This window comes from Solanum stenotomum, chromosome 7 (assembly GCF_019186545.1).
Source record: "Solanum stenotomum isolate F172 chromosome 7, ASM1918654v1, whole genome shotgun sequence".
NCBI lineage: Eukaryota > Viridiplantae > Streptophyta > Magnoliopsida > Solanales > Solanaceae > Solanum > Solanum stenotomum.
The window spans coordinates 60155669-60173069 of record NC_064288.1 but is presented as its reverse complement, the minus strand read 5'-3'; the positions used below and the strand labels follow the sequence as shown (position 1 = coordinate 60173069).

The following is a 17401-nucleotide window of genomic DNA, read 5'->3' as shown; positions in this document are numbered from 1 at the left end:
AGATTCACCTTCGACGATAAGTGCAAGCCCTTAGTTTTTTCTTGTCATGGAGACAGTGACATTTATAAACTCGGTTTTCTCTTTAGACATGCAATCGGAAACAATCTCTTCATATTTTTGGAAGACTAAATCCATCAATTTTGGATCAAATTGGCTCACAAGCAAAGGCTCAGCCACAGCTCTTATGGCCCTTGATAAATTGTAACCACCATTATTATAAATATTCTCATTATTAGTATTAGAAGCATAATTCCAATGGACTCTTGTAGTTTCCAATTTATTAATAGTGAATGAACCTTCTTTATCAACTAAGTACTTCACTTCAGCTGGTGATGCTGTATAATTAGGAATGTTGAATGAATCCACTTTCTCTTCTTCTATTAATCCCTGCATTAATAGATTTATAAAGGTTACAAAATCGGTATTATATGCCTTTGGTTCATATTATCTGTCTTTTGATATTTTCATACCACGTTTAAGAATGATATTCAATAATTTTAATTTTAAGAATATTTGTCAACTATCATTTATCTCTCTTATATTATGTTCATTTGTTCAAAAATATATTTTTGGCCTATTTATCGATTGAATTAGGGTTTGAGCTCTTGCTGACCGACCTAAGAATAAATGGCTTTTATATTTTCTAGCATATATGTTGTTAAATATTTTAAAACAAATTCAAATTAACAACTAATTCAGTACTATCTCCTTCATATCTTTGTGCTTTTGTTTCCATTTTTCTTTTAATTAAATATAGAGTTTATGTGAACATAATCTATCCTTATATTAGTAGTTCATCCATCACTATCTCCTTTATTTCATTTTACATGATAATATCATTTTTAAATTTAAGTAAAGTATACTCTGTTGTATAAATAATTTCATCATTATCAGCTCATTTTTTATACTATAGCAAATAATATATCTTATTTTTAATTATTTCCTTAGTTCATATATTATGCTTAATCATCAAATACTGTCACATAAAATAAAATAAAATAAAAAATTAATCATCAAGAATTTACCTCAATAACCAATTCATTAAGGGCCATTGCTAGAAGCTCCCAAATATAACAACCTTCTTTGCTAGAAGGGTCTTCACTTTCTCTTCCAAGAAATGTTAATACCATTTTTCCACCTTTCATCAATTCCTCTGAACGATATTTCAAAAAAATTGAAAAATCTTTTTCATATTGCTTGTAATATGATTTTATAACACTTGGTGGACTTGTACTTGACATGTAAATATTCCCCTTATTCTTCTCAATTAAATTAGGAACCTGATATATAGAAAAAAGCAAAAAAAAAAAAAAAAAGTTAGAAGAATATACAACAACAGTAATAGCATATTCAGTGAAAGACTGAAATCCCACTAAGTTGGGTCTGGGAGGGTAAAATGTACGTAAATTTAATCACTATCTTGTGAAGGTAGAGAGGTTAATTATTTCCGAAATAGAAGAATATAATAATTTTAAAAATAAGTAATTAATGCTAAGAATAAAATATAGAGAAAAAAACAGTTTCGCTCTTGATACGATAAAATTCATTATTAGTAAAAGCGAATATATTTTTTAATATAGTTGACAAGTAAAAGTGAACGGAATAGGTAGTAAACATACCTGAGATAGCCAATGGACACTATAAGAGGAGTGAACAAAATGCAAAATTTTTGAAGAAAAAAGTCTAGTATAAAATGAACCAGACACTCCACTAAAAAAGCATGGACCAAATCCTTCTCCAAATTGCTTTCTCAAATCATGTTCAAATTCTCCCAATGATTGAAAAATAGTGTTAAAATCATTGCTAGGAAGATCATTGAAGAGATAATGAAATTCTGGTGATTGAAATCCGTGCTTTTTTCGTTCTTTCTCGATGGTTTTAGTAAGCTCTGATACCACCAAGAAAGTGTTCGCTCCAGAGGAACAACCCAAATCAGCAATGCATAAGTTTTTTGGGAGAAGGCTGCAGTAAAGATCACGCATGGCTTGTTCTATTATTGGCTTTGTCATGAGAATGGCCTTTCTCTGTTCATAAAAAAAAATATTATTATAAGTTATGTTGCGTGAAATTTTAATTAAGCGATACAATATAATTATCGGATGTATGTTGGATTCTTTAAAAGTCATGTACTTTTTTACATTTCAGCACATGTACGACTAGAGATGAATCTAGAATTTGAAGTTTATGAATTCCTACAGTACTCTCAAGTTAATACACATTTAGGGGATCTAGACAAAAACTATTGATTCCTATGAACCTTCATGTTACTCGATTCGCTCTTGAGTGTGATCAAATAGAATCGACTACAAATAACTAAATAAGAATATACTATGATGTAAACAAGATTTACGCCCTCAAATTACTTAAAAGATAATTACACATTATTAAATATATATATATATATATAAACATCGTTAGTGGGTAATTATTCTACTCATTGAATAATTAATATTTATATTTACCTGAACCAAAGAATTGTTTGCATAGCTAATGTCTCCAATTCCTCCATTCATGTGAAGAACTTCAACAAGCTTCATATTTATTTATTTTTCTCTTGATTGATCTTCTTTTTTTTCTTTTTAAATGTGAGAAATCACTGTTTGCTTGATTTAGTCTATATAAATTTGTCACCTATATATTTATAGAGGAAAAAAAAACTAGGATGCTGCTGTAAGTTTGTCCATTGAACTAAATTAATTCCAATATTAACCCTGACATTTATTAATTTCTATATATAATATATGGATATGGAATAAGTGGTCCAATATTAAAGTTTGATATCAAAGTTGTTAAACTTTTAGCTTTATTCTTCTGTACTAAATTATATACTTTTTCCTGAGATAATATTGATTTTTATGTAAATTTTAATAAACTATCATATGCGGATTTATGTGCTTACACACACACACACACACAAATTGGACTGATAGAAGCTTAAAATTAATCCATAAATTTTTTTCAACTTTTTTTTTAAAAAAATTATTTTTTTATTGACTCGTTATATATAATCATAATAAGAAAGAAGTTACTCCATTAGATATATAATTAAAAATTCCTACATTATTTATGAGAAATTAAAACCTCGTACAATATCTTGTGAATATTATATTTTCTGGAAATTAAATTATCTTTACTCCATAGTATGACTTTATGAGAAATTAAATTTAAGGTCTCTATATTAGGTGTGCATTTACTTTTATCATTTATTATGTCTGCAATGTTTATGCTTTTTTTAAACGTGCTCATAATAATTTTCTCACATATTTGCAATCTGCACCCTTAATTAGACACTATTATAATTTATATCTTATTCTATATATTTTTAATATTTTTCACCGTAATCTTTTTAGTTTCTTGTAAAACCTTAAAAATCTCCGTTCAATAACAACAAAAGGTGAAATAAAAAAGTAAAATTTCTCAAATGATATAAAATAAATATCATATTTACATATCTTTCTTAATATGTAATAAAATTAAAACTTGAAAAATTTGAATTTTAAAATTATAATTTTTGAAACTTAAAGTTACGGGAAGTCCTGTCTTGTATCAAAGCATTACCTCATGGTCTATGGTTTATTGGCTCTCAATATCTCACAAGTCATAATAAACAATTAGAACCTAAATTCTATCATACACTCGCAAACTTATTCACTATCTCACAAGTTAATTTCTCATATGGTCATTAAATAAATAATTTTTATTATAAAAAAAAATATTTTATTTTATAACACAAATATCACTTAATTAATGATAATTATCTCAGAAAATCACTTATTTTTATTTTATAACAAAAAAAATCATTCATCTATTGTAATTTCAGTTAGAAAATCACTCAACCAATTCAACCATTTATAGTTGACAATATTTTCCACACAAAAGGAAAACAATTAACACACAAAAGTAATGTAAGTTATTTAATTTTACTTTATACCACAAATATCACTAAATATACATGTGCTTGCTCTACAATGAGCCAAGCAAACAACAACCTTGAAATTGTACAACAACATTGAAATTGTACTATACCAAACAACAATCTTATTGACAAGTACTTTTCTACTACTCATTTTGACTCAAGCAAATTTTGAGGAGTTATTGATGTAATCATTTTATCCAATAAAAAAATAGCATAACTCGAATATTTGATAACTTCATTAATTACTTTAAGGAAGGTATCTCATAAAAATTGAAAAGTCATTAAAACTTAAACAACATTGTTGTCCATGACATAACAAGTAACATAATTAAGAACAAAAATATATAGTAAATAATTGCTTTTTGGGCCCAGCGATACAAGAACATTTTCCAAGTATGAAATTACGAAACCGGCCTAAAAAGTGGGTGAGACTCGTCATTCTCCATTGTACGCTAGGGAGTCAGACTATGCTTAGTTCTCATTTATGATGTTTGCGTTGTGTGAGTTCTAGCTAGGAAGCAAGCACCGCAAAGGGTTGATGGGGCAGCTCGACTGGTAAAAAAGGAGATGATACATACTAAACTATATATTACAAAAAAATTGATGTAGTCACCAAATTAAGAGACCAAACATTATATTGGATCATCCTCTTCAAACTCGACTTCTTCTTCCTTCTTAGTGTCTACAGTATCAACGATACCTTGTGAAGTTGCAGCAGAATCAACAACCACAACAATTGCAACCGCAAACTTACTAGGATCCTACAATAGTTTTTAACAAAAAAAAAAAGAGTCAACATTAATAGAACAAATATTAAAAGGAAAAAGAAAAAAATTAAGGATTAATAATTAGTTATATGATAAATTTAGTAAAGGATTAAACTGCAATTACATGTTAAAATATGCCCTACAATGTTAGGGTATCGTATTACAAGATTATGGAAACATTCTAACACTCTCATATTTAGATGGTAAATTGAACACAATTTTGAAAATAATGGAGTGAGAATAGTACCTAAATTATGTAACAAGACAAGATCATAAAGATTAAAAAGTAAATCTAATTATAATCTATTTACTAAAAAAATAATAAAAGAGAACAAGACTACAACAATAACATATTCAGTGAATTATCACACCAGTGGAATCCAGGAAGAGTCATATGTGTACACAAACTAATATCTACCTTATAAGAATAGAGAAATTGTTTCCAATCGATCCTCACCACTTAAGTAAAACATATCAAAACAAGCTAAGTAGAAAAAAAATACCAATAACAACAATAATCACCATACATTTCCTACCGATATCAAGTCCGTAAAAAGAACAATTGATAGTCCGAAGCAATTGCAACCGCAAACTTACTAGGATCCTACAATAGTTTTAAGAAGAAAAAAAGAGTCAGAATTAATAGAACAAATAATAAAAGGAAAAGGAAAAAGAAATTAAGGATTAATAAATATATGATAAAAATAGTAAAGAATTAAAGACACTGTTAGAATATTATAGTAACTAAAAGATTATGGAGAAATTCTAACTCTCTAATTCATATTTAGATAGTAAATTAAAAACAAAAATTTGAAAATAATGGAGTGAGAATAGTACCTTATTATGTAACAAGACAAGATTATAAAGATTAAATTATAAAAGAGAACTACTACTGCAATAACAATAATAACATATTAAGTGAAATATACGGATGTGGAAAGAGTGGTATGCCTATATACACTAATCCCTACCTAATAAAAGTGGAGAAATAGTCTTCGATAATTAAAGCCTCATTTCAATAAAAACATATCAAGTAGGAAAAAAAATACGATAACAAGATTGTATACTACAAACAATATATGATTACCATTTATTTTAAGTTAGATGTACTTATAAAACTCTCGAAAAAAACATAACAAGGTCACTTGTGAGATAATTCTTTGTAACTTCGATTCCTAACACATGCTATAATACTGTCAGTGTATATACTACCAAAATATATATTATTACCATTTGTTTTAAGTTAGATGTACCTTATAAAACTCGTGAAATAACATAACAAGGTCACTTATGAGATAATTCTTTGTAACTTCTATTCCAAACACATGCTATAATAATATCAATGTACACAACAAGGTCACTAATTCTTCGTAATAACTTTAATGATTAATACATGCTATAATACTATTAAAATTATAATTTTTGAAACTTAAAGTCATGTGAAGTCCTATCTTGTATCAAAGCATTACGTCATGGTCCATGGTTTATTGGCTCTCAATATCTCACAAGTCATAATAGACAATTAGAACCTAAATTCTATCATGTCGATACATCTATACACTCGCAAACTATTCACTATTTCACGAGTTAATTTCTCATATGATCATTAAATAAAGGGAAAAAGGGCGGATTTACCCCTGAACTTTAATAAATGGTACGTTTATGCCCTCCATTATACTTTGTGTCCACATAAGCCCCTGCCGTCCAATTATAGTACACACATGCCCCTCTCACTAACGGACTCCTCATTTTTTACACGTGTCTTAATCTTAATGAACTACCCGTTTGACCTCTTTTTTTAACCCATAAACCAACTATCTACCCCATAACCCAATACCTACCCAATTTCCTCTGAAAGCATCCAAATTAAAAGACCCAAATTAACATGTCCCATATCTCACACACAAAACCCTAGCGTAGTTCTGTGTTCCCCTGCAGTTTCTCCCTTTCTTCTTCTGAAATCACCAAACAATTTCCAAAATTGCTAGCACACCTCCACATCTCTGTTTTTGTGTATGACTTCTAATAGAAGTCAGTGATCTTCCCCTTGATCCTTGTTGGGTCATCAGTGGTTACTTCTTGTACATGAATTGTTCTATGTTATTGTATCTTTTGTGAAAGAACTTGGTGATCCTATCATCCTCTAAAGACAAAGAGATGTAGATTTTTGTTTCCATGAGCACTCTTCATTTTTATTGACTTCCTCATAATCCATTAATAATGTAGCTTTCATCCTTAGTCAAAGTCGTCACAACAAGCATTCTGTCCATATCTGCTAACTGGCTGAGGATGTTCTTTCTTTAAGAGTAAAATTTCCTTGCAAACTTCTAATCTATTCGTTAAGTTTTGCTTTGAGTGCCTTCATTTTACAAGCCAAGATGAGGGAGACGACAAATAGATGAAAAATTGACAACAAAATTATGACCAACACATGATAGATTCGACGAAGACAAGGTGGAATCAACCAACAAACTGGCATAGACGAAAGAACTAGGCTAGGGTTTTGTGTGTGAGATACGGGACCTGTTAATTTGGGTCTTTTAATTAGGATGCCTTTTAGAGGAAATTGGGTTATGGGGCGGATAGTTGGTTTATGGGTTTAAAAAAAATGTCAAACGGGTAGTTCATTAGGAGTAAGACACGTGTAAAAAATGAGGGGTCCGTTAGTGAAAGGGGCATGTGTGTACCTATAATTGGACGGCAGGGGCTTATGTGGACACAAAGTATAACGGAGAGCATAGACGTACCTTATTAAAGTTCGAGGGTAAATCCATCTTTTTTCCCTTAAATAAATAAATTTATCATAAAAAAGAATTATTTTATTTATAACACAAATATCACAGAAAATCACTGAACTTTATTTTATAACAAAAAAAATCATTCATTTATTGCAATTTCAGTTACAAAATCACCAACCAATTCAACCCTTTATAGTTGACAAAATTTTCCACACAAAAGGAAAACAATTAACACACACAAGTAATGTAAATTATTTAATTTTATTTTATAACACAAATATCACTACATCACAATATACATGCGCTTGCTCTAAATGAGCGAATCAAACAACAACCTTGAAATTGTACTACACCAAACAACAACCTTAGTGGTAAGTACTTTTCTGACTATTCATTTTGACTCAAGCAAATTTTGAAGAGTTAGTGATATTTTTTTGTGTGCATTAATTGTTGAATACCGTGATGGGACATGTGATGATTTATGATATCGATGTCTTTACCGACTAGTGATATTACATGGAGGTCATTTGATGCAATCGTTTTATCCTACAAAAAATTAGCATAACTCGAATATTTGATACCTTCAATTACTTTAAGGAAGGTATCTCATAAAAATTGAAAAGACATTAAAACTTAAACAACATTGTTGTCCATAACATAACAAGTAACATAATTAAGAACACAAATATATACTAGTAAATAATCGTTTTTTGATACTAAACTATATATTACAAAAAATTGATGTAGTCGCCAAATTAAGAGACCAAACATTGCATCATCCTCTTCAGACTCGACTTCTTCTTCCTTCTTAGTGTCTACGGTCTCAACGATACCTTGTGAAGTTGCAGCAGACTCAACAACCACAACAATTGCAACCGCAAACTTACTAGGATCCTACAATAGTTTTTAACAACAAAAAAAAAAGAGTCAGCATTAATAGAACAAATACTAGAAGGAAAAAGAAAAAAATTAAGGATTATTAATTAGTTATATGATAAATTTAGTAAAGGATAAACTGCAATTACATGTTAAAATATGCCCTACAATGTTAGGGTATAGTATTACAAGATTATGGAAAAATTCTAACTCTCTCATATATTTAGATGGTAAATTGAAAAACAAAATTTTGAAAATAATGGAATGAGAATAGTACCTTAATTATGTAACAAGACAAGATTATAAAGATTAAAAAGTAAATCTAATTATGATCTATTTATTAAAATAATACTAAAAGAGAACAAGACTACAACAACAAATATATTTAGTGAAATAACACAAGTGGAATTCGGGAAGAATCATATGTGTACACTTTAACCAAAAAAATAAATGTGTACACGAACTAATACCTACCTTATAAGAATAGAGAAGTTGTTTCCAATCGACCCTCATCACTTAAGTAAAACATATCAAAACAAGTAGAAAAAATAAATAAAAAATACCAGTAACAACAATAAATAATGCAATATTAAAATTGTATACTATACAAGAAATATAATATTATCACTGTACCTTTCCTATCGATATCAAGTAGGTAAAAAGAACCAAATTTTTATTAGCGATATTTATATATATAAAAAAAAATTATGAAAATTCCTTTTAAGTGAAAAAATATAATAAGGTCTCTTAATAACTTCAATTTTTATCATGGTATGCGAACAAATTAACATGCTAACATTCTTGTAACCATTAATGATCATGTGTGTCGCAGCTGCAAGTGTTGGGTAAGAAATAGCTAAGGACAAACATGATCAAACGCTCACTAATTAATTCAGGACATATTAGTAAAAACATCCTCAAATACAATATAATATTAAAAACTTTCTCATAAAAAATTTCGGACAAATGTGTTAGGAAAGATTCATTAGTTTTAGAGACATTGTTCTATTAATACATCACAAAATATTGGACATATTAAAATTTAATTAGAAAACGCTGAAAATGAAATCATACATTTTTTTTTTATAGAAAACGATTTATATATTCTCAAAGTAGCACTTATGAGCATAATTTGAGTTGATTGGGTACTGCAATAAAAGATATCAAATACCAAATCAGAAACAAAACAAAGAAAAACAATAAAGCGCAATTTGAACCCACGAGACTAAAATTAGCACCTCGACGGCCACACATATGAAGTGCAAAAAAGTTAAAAGAAAAAAAGGGAGCAAATTGGTTGTCATGCACTAAATTGTGCGACGAATTCAAAATTTAAATTCAATGAATTAAAAATAAAATTGATGACTTTATGAATTCATTAAACTTGCTCTAGATCTATCTCTAACATTAAAGTGGCCTTATAGTTTCTTGATCAAGGACAATTATGAAATTTATAAATTTGATTTTCTTTTTAAAGCATACTGCGATAATAAAAAATTATATTTATATACACATAAACTTGATCAACATAAAATAAATAAATGAATACATAGTCGCCTTTGTTAGAGAGTGCTTTACCCCCCCCCCCCCTCCCCACACTCCACATGTAGGTCTTTTTGGCACAAATTCAAATTAAATCAAACTCTAATAAAGATACCGAACGCCGAATGAAAAAAAAAACATAATAAAAAAAAAAACAACCATTTTTTCCGTTGAATTAATAACAAAGACAAGTGGTACAAAATCTTTTATTTTAGATAGAAAAATTTGAAAACACCACTAGTCCACAACCAACATAAATTAGCACTTCTCTGTGAAGTGCACAAAAAAAAAAAGGAAATTGATGAACATATATTAAAAAGCAACGAATTCAAAATTTAAAGTCAGAAACAACTTCATTATACATTTATATAATTATAACATTCCTTTCATGTGGACCCTAGAGCTATCCTTGAATGTACCATGGATCAATAGGCTTATAGCATTCCTTCCTTAGCTTGGTAATGATGTATCATGGGTCGTTAGGCCTATGGCATTCCTCCCTAATACACTAATGTAATGTGAATGAAGTAATCTATGGGAATGTAGGCTAAGCACCGAGTGGATATGGTAAGATGGAAACTCTCCCAATGTTAGGCTAAGGTTCCAATGAACATCTTCCTATCCCATAACTATGCGTGCCCGCATAGGATATTAGCCAATGGATCCAATGTGCATCCAAGCTAATACTACCGGTCTTCCTTCGGCAAGGAGACCACCTCTTTATGGTGTGGGGAAGACACCGGATTCCATGTCTAGCTTGCATGGTCTATGTCGGTTAAACTCTTATTCCCATCATGTGAGATGTGCATTGTAGTTTCTTGAGAAGTTCTATGAAGTGTGGGTAGTTGTATGGGATGCTATCAATACATGGCACGAGTAGGCTTCAAGAGGGCTATAGTGAGTTCTCTAAGTCTTAATGACTATTGTTGAATGTCCTCTTAGGAAGAAGTTATTGAGATTGTTTGCATAGCTAATGTCTCCAATTCCTCCATTCATGTGAAGAACCTCAACAACCTTCATATCTTCTCTTCTTTTATTTTTTTTCTCTTTATTGATCTTTATGTTTTGTTTTTTTTTTAATGTGGAAAATCACTCTTTGCTTGATAAAGTCTATAAAATGTGTCACCTATTTATAGAAGAAAAAAAAACTGGGGTATTATTAATGTAAGTTTGTCCATTGAACTTAATTATTTCCAATATTGTCCCTCACATTTATGGATGGATCTATATAGGAAAACTCTTTCAAAATAGCAAACATTGGTGATTGGACACTATCTTAAGAAAAAAAGGTAAAGGATAGAGTTTTGAAAAAAAGTTTTTCTTAGTTTTGGAAGGAAAGTCGGTCATTTTCCTTAAATTTGAGATAAATGAGTTGATTTGGAAAACATTTTAAGCCAATCAAACATGGAAAATTGGAAAATATTTTCCAAAAAATGTTTTGCTCCATGCCAAACACACCGTCTATAGCGATAGTTTGCTTAATTATGAATTATAGCAAAATGTTAGGGGAGGAGGGAGGAGAAGAGGCGGAGATTTGGGAGAGACAGAGGAGAGCATGTATTTTTTGGAATTTTTGGATAATAAAAAATACGAATACAAATTGATTTGTATGAAAATGAATACATACTAAGAGGAGAGAGGCAAGCAAGAATGAGAGAGGCAAGCGAGATCGAGAGAGGGAGGAGAGAGGATTATATTTTATATTTATTTTGCATTTATTCTTTATTTATTTTGTATCGATTGTATTCGAAATACAACGAATTGTATTTTATATTTATTTTACATTGTATTCTTTATTTATTTTGTATCAATTGTATTCGAAATACAATGAATACAATTGTATTCATCCTCTCTTTGATTGGATAAAATACATTTGATGGAGAGGATGAATGCATATTATATTCATATGACTACAAATACAATTGATACAAAATACAATTTTTCGAATACAATTGAAATAAAATACAAAACTCTCACATATATTTGATTGAATACACTTTGAATGGATTTGTTCTTATTGGCGTGTGTGAGAGAGAGAGTGTAGGGTGAGAAAGGAAGTGTTTACTATAAAAACAGCTCCTTTTTTTAATATTTTTAAAATATAGCTATTTTCCATAAATAAGTTGTTAATTTTAATTAGTTCCATAATTTTTCATCTATATATGGAATAAGTGGTCCAAAATTAATGTTTGGCTTTAACTTATAATATACTGTAACGATCCATTTGATCGTTTTGAGTACTAGAACTTTTTATTGCATAAAAGACTCTTTTGATAGATTGTAAATGAGTATTTTGGACTATTCGTAACTACAATATGAAATTAGTGGGGTAGTTTTAATAAATTACTTAGTTGGTGGTTAAATAAAATAACATAAAATTAATAGTGGGTCACTTTTACTATTTTTATAATTGATCTTGTATAACAATTAGGGTTATAAACAATCAGTAGAAGAAAAAAATAAGAAAATTGAAGAGACCCAATCGGAGAACAAGATTGAAACGACGGCTAAAGGTATTTCATGAATTTTTCCTTACTTTGCAAAAAGATGAATAGATGATAATGTAGGAACGTTATAATAACATGTTAGTGTAGGAATTATTATATTATAGTGTTGAAATTGAATGGAGTTAGGGTTGGTGTCAGCGAGGTAATCAGCTTAATGATGGGTCGAGCAGTTAATTTATTATTATAAGGTTAATTGTTAAAAAGAAAGAGGCGAACAGGTGAATATTTATTAACAGATGATAAACTAACGTGATGAGGATTCATATTGTTGTAGCTGGGCCGCTGGAATTGAAGTGAAACTATTGAATTTCCTTTGGTTAGAATGTTAGTCTTAAGATTTGAGGGAGACAAATAGTGGTGGGTAATAATTGCTATGATGATTGGCAATGATGAGATAATGATAACCTATAGAATATGCTAAATTCAATTCAGGATATAAATTATGTATCCTAGTTACTGATATTAACGAGTGACCTTTGATGTTCGCGAGTCTGTTTATATGTTATCACATTANGCGTTATTGTTGTTAGTCGTAGTTAAATTATTGGTATATGTTGGGGTTTAGATTCTTTGGTCCGCCCACTTAAGAGGTGAAGTGTGGGTGCCACTCATGACTCAATTTGGGTCATGACATATACAGAGTTTTAAAATTTTTAGTCTTAATCCTATTAAAATCAACGAGTCACACCCTAAATATACCAATTTTATCAAATGGTGAATCAAATTTTCATTCAACGTTATATAATTAAGAATTAGAAATATATTATTGATTGAAAAAAGGCAATAATAGTATATTATTGAAAAAAAAAAAGGCAATAATAGTACAAATTAGTATATTATTGATTGAAACAAAGAATTTTATTTTTTCCTCTTTTCGGATATATATCTTTTTCAAAACATGTCAATCAATATCGCTTATCAAAATTATAGGTCTAGAAAAAGAGGTTCACCTTTCATTATCTTATAACAGTTATCATGCTAGAACTTGAGCTCCACATATTTTTGTACAATTATAAATATCCAATTCCATAAAAAATGAGATCGATAACGATGATTCACTAAAATTTCATCTTAAAAGATTCGTCAATATTGTATATCAAATATAATTAAATGACAAATAATATTTTTGGGACCCTTTGGATTAGCTGCCCCCTGGTCTGGTCCCTCAAAGTCCTTACATTATTGTATTTATGAAAAATTAAACCTCATATAATATCTTGTGGACATTATATTTTCTGGAAATTAATTTATCTTTATCCCATCGCCCTTATATATTTGGTGGACATTTATTTGTTTATCATTTAATTATGATTGCAACGTTTATATATGTTCTTGAAAACGTGCTCATAAAAATTCTCACAAATTTGCAATCGACAAACTCTTTTATAATTTATATCTTATATTTTTGTGTAGTTTTTTTTTTTATAATTTACACTTTAATATTGTGGATTTCTTGTAATATAATAGAATCGTTATTCTACAATTATACAAAAGGGTGAAATAGAAAAACAAATTTAAACAACAAAATAATCAAATATTGAATATTAGACTGTTAGATTATATGTAAATTTGAAATTTAGTTGATTACGCTTCGATTTGATCATAAATTTTGAAATTGAAATTTGAAAATTTGAGTTTTTGATATTGTACTTTTTAGACTTGAAGTTACATTTGAGCATGAATTTTATTTATATAAAAAAAATTGAGTGAAATAAAAGTATTTCCTTAGATTATCTTCTGAAAAAATTTCTTTTTGAAGATAAATATTTTTAAATTAATCCAAAAATCAAAGCACACACATGCAAACTTCTCCAATATTAGAATTCACAATTTAATTTAACTAAGAATTATCTCAAAAAATTACTGATGATAATTATCTCAGAAAGTCACGCCAAGAAAAACAATTAGCACACAAAAGTAATGCAAGTTCTGGTTAATTCACCAAGCAAAGAACAATAAAATGTACTGTAACTACTAAATATAGTACCCCAGTACCCCACCATGTGAGAAGGTATTTAATTATTTTTGGATTTGGTCGGACAGATAGTGATATTTTTTTATTAAAAAAATGTTAATTTAATTTGGTAATTATAAAATTCAAAAGAATTAATTATTTCACAACTCAAATATTTGATAACTAGATAAGATGTAACACAAACCTAAAACATTAAACGTAAACAACATTGTTGTCCATAACATAACAAGTAAATATAATTAAGAACAAAAATATGTAGAAATAATTGTTTTCAATACTAAACTATAAAAAAAATTAATTGATCTAATCATCGAAAAGACCAAACATAGCATCATCCTCTTCAGACTCCGCTTCTTCTTCCTTCTTAGTATCTTCAGTCTCAACGATACCTTGAGAAGTTGCAGTAGACTCAGCAACCGAAGCAATTGCAACCGCAAACTTACTAGGATCCTACAATAGTTTTAAGAAAAAAAGAGTCAGAATTAATAGAACAAATAATAAAAGAAAAAAAAATAATTAAGTATTAATTAGTTATAAGATAAAAATAGTTAAGGATTAAAGTACCATTACATGTTAAAATTTGCTTAACACTGTTAAGAGTATTATAGTAATTCCAAGATTATGGACAAATTCTAAGTCTCTAATCCCTATTTAGATAGTAAATTAAAAACAAAATTTTGAAAATAATGGAGTGAGAATAGTAAATTAAGTGAAATCTACTGGTGTGAAAAGGTTGGTATGTGTATGTACATTAATCCCTACTTTAATAAAAGTGGAGAAATTGTTCATAATTAATTTAAATTGCTAACACATGCTATAATATTGTCAATGTATATACTATAAAATATATATTATTACCATTTGTTTTAAGTTGGATGTACTTATAAAACTCGTGAAATAACATAACAAGGTCACTTATGAAATACTATCAACATACATGGTCACTTATGAGGTAATTCTTCGTAACTTCTATTCCCAACACATGCTATAATACTATCAATGTACATAACAAGGTCATTATTCCTTCGTAATAACTTCAATTGCTAACACATGTTATAATACCATCAATGTACACAACAAGATCACTAATTCTTCATAATAACATCAATTGCAAACACATGCTATAATACTATTAAAGTACACAACAAGACCACTAATTCTTCGTAATAACATCAATTAATAACACATGCTATAATACTATCAATGTATATAACAAGGTCACTAATTCTTCGTAATAACTTCAATTGCTAACACATGCTATAATACTATCAATATACATAATAAGGTCACTAATTCTACGAAATAACATCAATTGCTAACACTTGCTATAATACTATCAATGTACACAACAATGTCACTAACTCTTCGCAATAACATCAATTGCTAACACATGTTATAATACTATCAATGTACATAACAAGGTCACTGATTCTTCGTAATAACATCAATTGCTAACACATGTTATAATATTATCAATGTACATAACAAGGTCACTGATTCTTCGCAATAACATCAATTACTAACACATGTTATAATACTATCAACGTATATATCAGTCGTAACACAAAAAGAGTCAATTAATTACCTTGAGATACTCTTTGACTTGTTGAGCTTGTGGATATGTATACTCAGTCTCAAGAGAAACACACAAAACATTCTTGTAACCATTAACAATCATGTGTCGTGCAGCAGCAAGTGTTGGGTAAGAAATAGCCAAAGATAAAGTGGTCATCATTGCAACACCAGCAGCAAATTTTTCAACAAGGTCTTCATCAGTTAAGTCCAAAACTTCTGGGCTGAAAACTGATCCATTATCATAAACAGAAATAACAACAAGCCCATATGAAAAAGGCCTTATTCCAAGTTTTGATAAAAGGGCTGCTTCTGATGAGCCCACTTTGTCACCCTTCTTGATTAGTTCAACTGGGGTTATGATTTCAACTGTTCCCCTATTGATCTTTGTGGGAATGTTGAGTACCTAAGCACAGTCGCCGATCCAGAATTATCATTAATGAGTGTCAACGGTTATAGTAAAAAAATATAATTATGAACAAGAAATTGTAACAACAGGTTAACCACTAGACTAAATCTTTAACATGTGTGAAGAGATATCGATACTCGTATATATATTTATTAAACGAAGCCCCTACCCTAAGTATTGTAAAAAGAAAAAATCACATTGGTGTGTATAAATAAAATCCTAATATAAGGGTTAAAAACACATTAATATTATTGGTGTAGATAGTAAAAAACCTGAAAGAAGGAAGTTTGAGAAGGATCAAGGCCAGTATTGCCAGGAGGAACAATCACATCAACTGGTGCAACTAATCCAACACGTGCAGGAGCTCCCACCTAATTAAAATCACAATAATTTACATAATAATAAAGTTAGGTTTACGATAGAATTTATATGTATAAATTATATATTAAAAAGTATAACCTAATAAATATTAGCTTCTAATTTAATAATAAGAAAATATATTACCTTGTATTTTGCAACTTCTTCCTTTATCTCTTTCAAATCACCCTTGGTGAAGATCAAACCAACATTGCCCTATACAAAAAAATAAATAAATTAAGCATCTTATAAATAAATTATATTTTACTAATAAATTAAGAAAATTAATATTAAAAAAAAAAAGAACAAAAGCATGTATACACCGTGTAACTTCATACATAATTCAAAAAATAATAAGTCAAAAAAATCTTGAAGTATGGTTCAAAATTTGAACATGTTACAAAAGTTTATGAATATTATAAATATATCGAGATCAGATACTTACGACAAGAAGAGGAATAAGATTAAGGAACGCATCGTTTCCGGTACTTTTCGCATGGATCCTAACGGACCTTTTCATCATAGTATTTTTCCCCATAAGTACGACAGAGTCACCTCGGAGACCCTTACGAATCCCTTGCATTTGACTAGAACCGACATTATCAGCATTTACGATCAATATTTGATTGTAAGAGTCTAAATATTTGCATAACTTTTGGTCATAAATAACCTTTTTTTCAAATTTTGTTGGTTTGATAGCCATTGATGATAACAATTCTTAGAGAGAGAAAAAATTCTTAGA

At 29.1% G+C, this 17401-nt stretch overlaps 2 protein-coding genes across 2 annotated transcripts; both read right to left on the bottom strand.

Annotated features, from left to right (window-relative positions):
- Positions 1–2597, bottom strand: LOC125870950 (S-adenosyl-L-methionine:benzoic acid/salicylic acid carboxyl methyltransferase 3-like). Its single transcript, XM_049551499.1, has 4 exons — positions 2463–2597; positions 1620–2024; positions 1026–1280; positions 1–387 (listed from the first exon to the last, which is right to left on the bottom strand). The coding sequence occupies exons 1-4, from the start codon at positions 2535–2537 to the stop codon at positions 31–33; spliced, it is 1092 nt and encodes a 363-aa protein (XP_049407456.1). The 5' UTR covers positions 2538–2597; the 3' UTR covers positions 1–30.
- An 11919-nt stretch (positions 2598–14516) lies between these two features.
- On the bottom strand, positions 14517–17401 carry LOC125871273 (60S acidic ribosomal protein P0-like). Its single transcript, XM_049551867.1, has 5 exons — positions 17105–17401; positions 16807–16875; positions 16575–16673; positions 15907–16299; positions 14517–14771 (listed from the first exon to the last, which is right to left on the bottom strand). The coding sequence occupies exons 1-5, from the start codon at positions 17360–17362 to the stop codon at positions 14625–14627; spliced, it is 966 nt and encodes a 321-aa protein (XP_049407824.1). The 5' UTR covers positions 17363–17401; the 3' UTR covers positions 14517–14624.

Excerpts from the sequence above, each read along its gene's own strand:
- LOC125870950 (XM_049551499.1), bottom strand. The coding sequence starts at position 2,537 with ATGAAGCTTGTTGAAGTTCTTCACATGAATGGAGGAATTGGAGACATT. Across the intron at positions 1,281-1,619 it reads GTGTCCATTGGCTATCTCAG|GTTCCTAATTTAATTGAGAA; the intron begins GTATGTTTACTA and ends TCTATATATCAG. Across the intron at positions 388-1,025 it reads TTAATGAATTGGTTATTGAG|GGATTAATAGAAGAAGAGAA; the intron begins GTAAATTCTTGA and ends CTATTAATGCAG.
- LOC125871273 (XM_049551867.1), bottom strand. The coding sequence starts at position 17,362 with ATGGCTATCAAACCAACAAAATTTGAAAAAAAGGTTATTTATGACCAA. Across the intron at positions 16,876-17,104 it reads ATCTTATTCCTCTTCTTGTC|GGCAATGTTGGTTTGATCTT; the intron begins GTAAGTATCTGA and ends TTTTTTGTATAG. Across the intron at positions 16,674-16,806 it reads AAGAAGTTGCAAAATACAAG|GTGGGAGCTCCTGCACGTGT; the intron begins GTAATATATTTT and ends GATTTTAATTAG.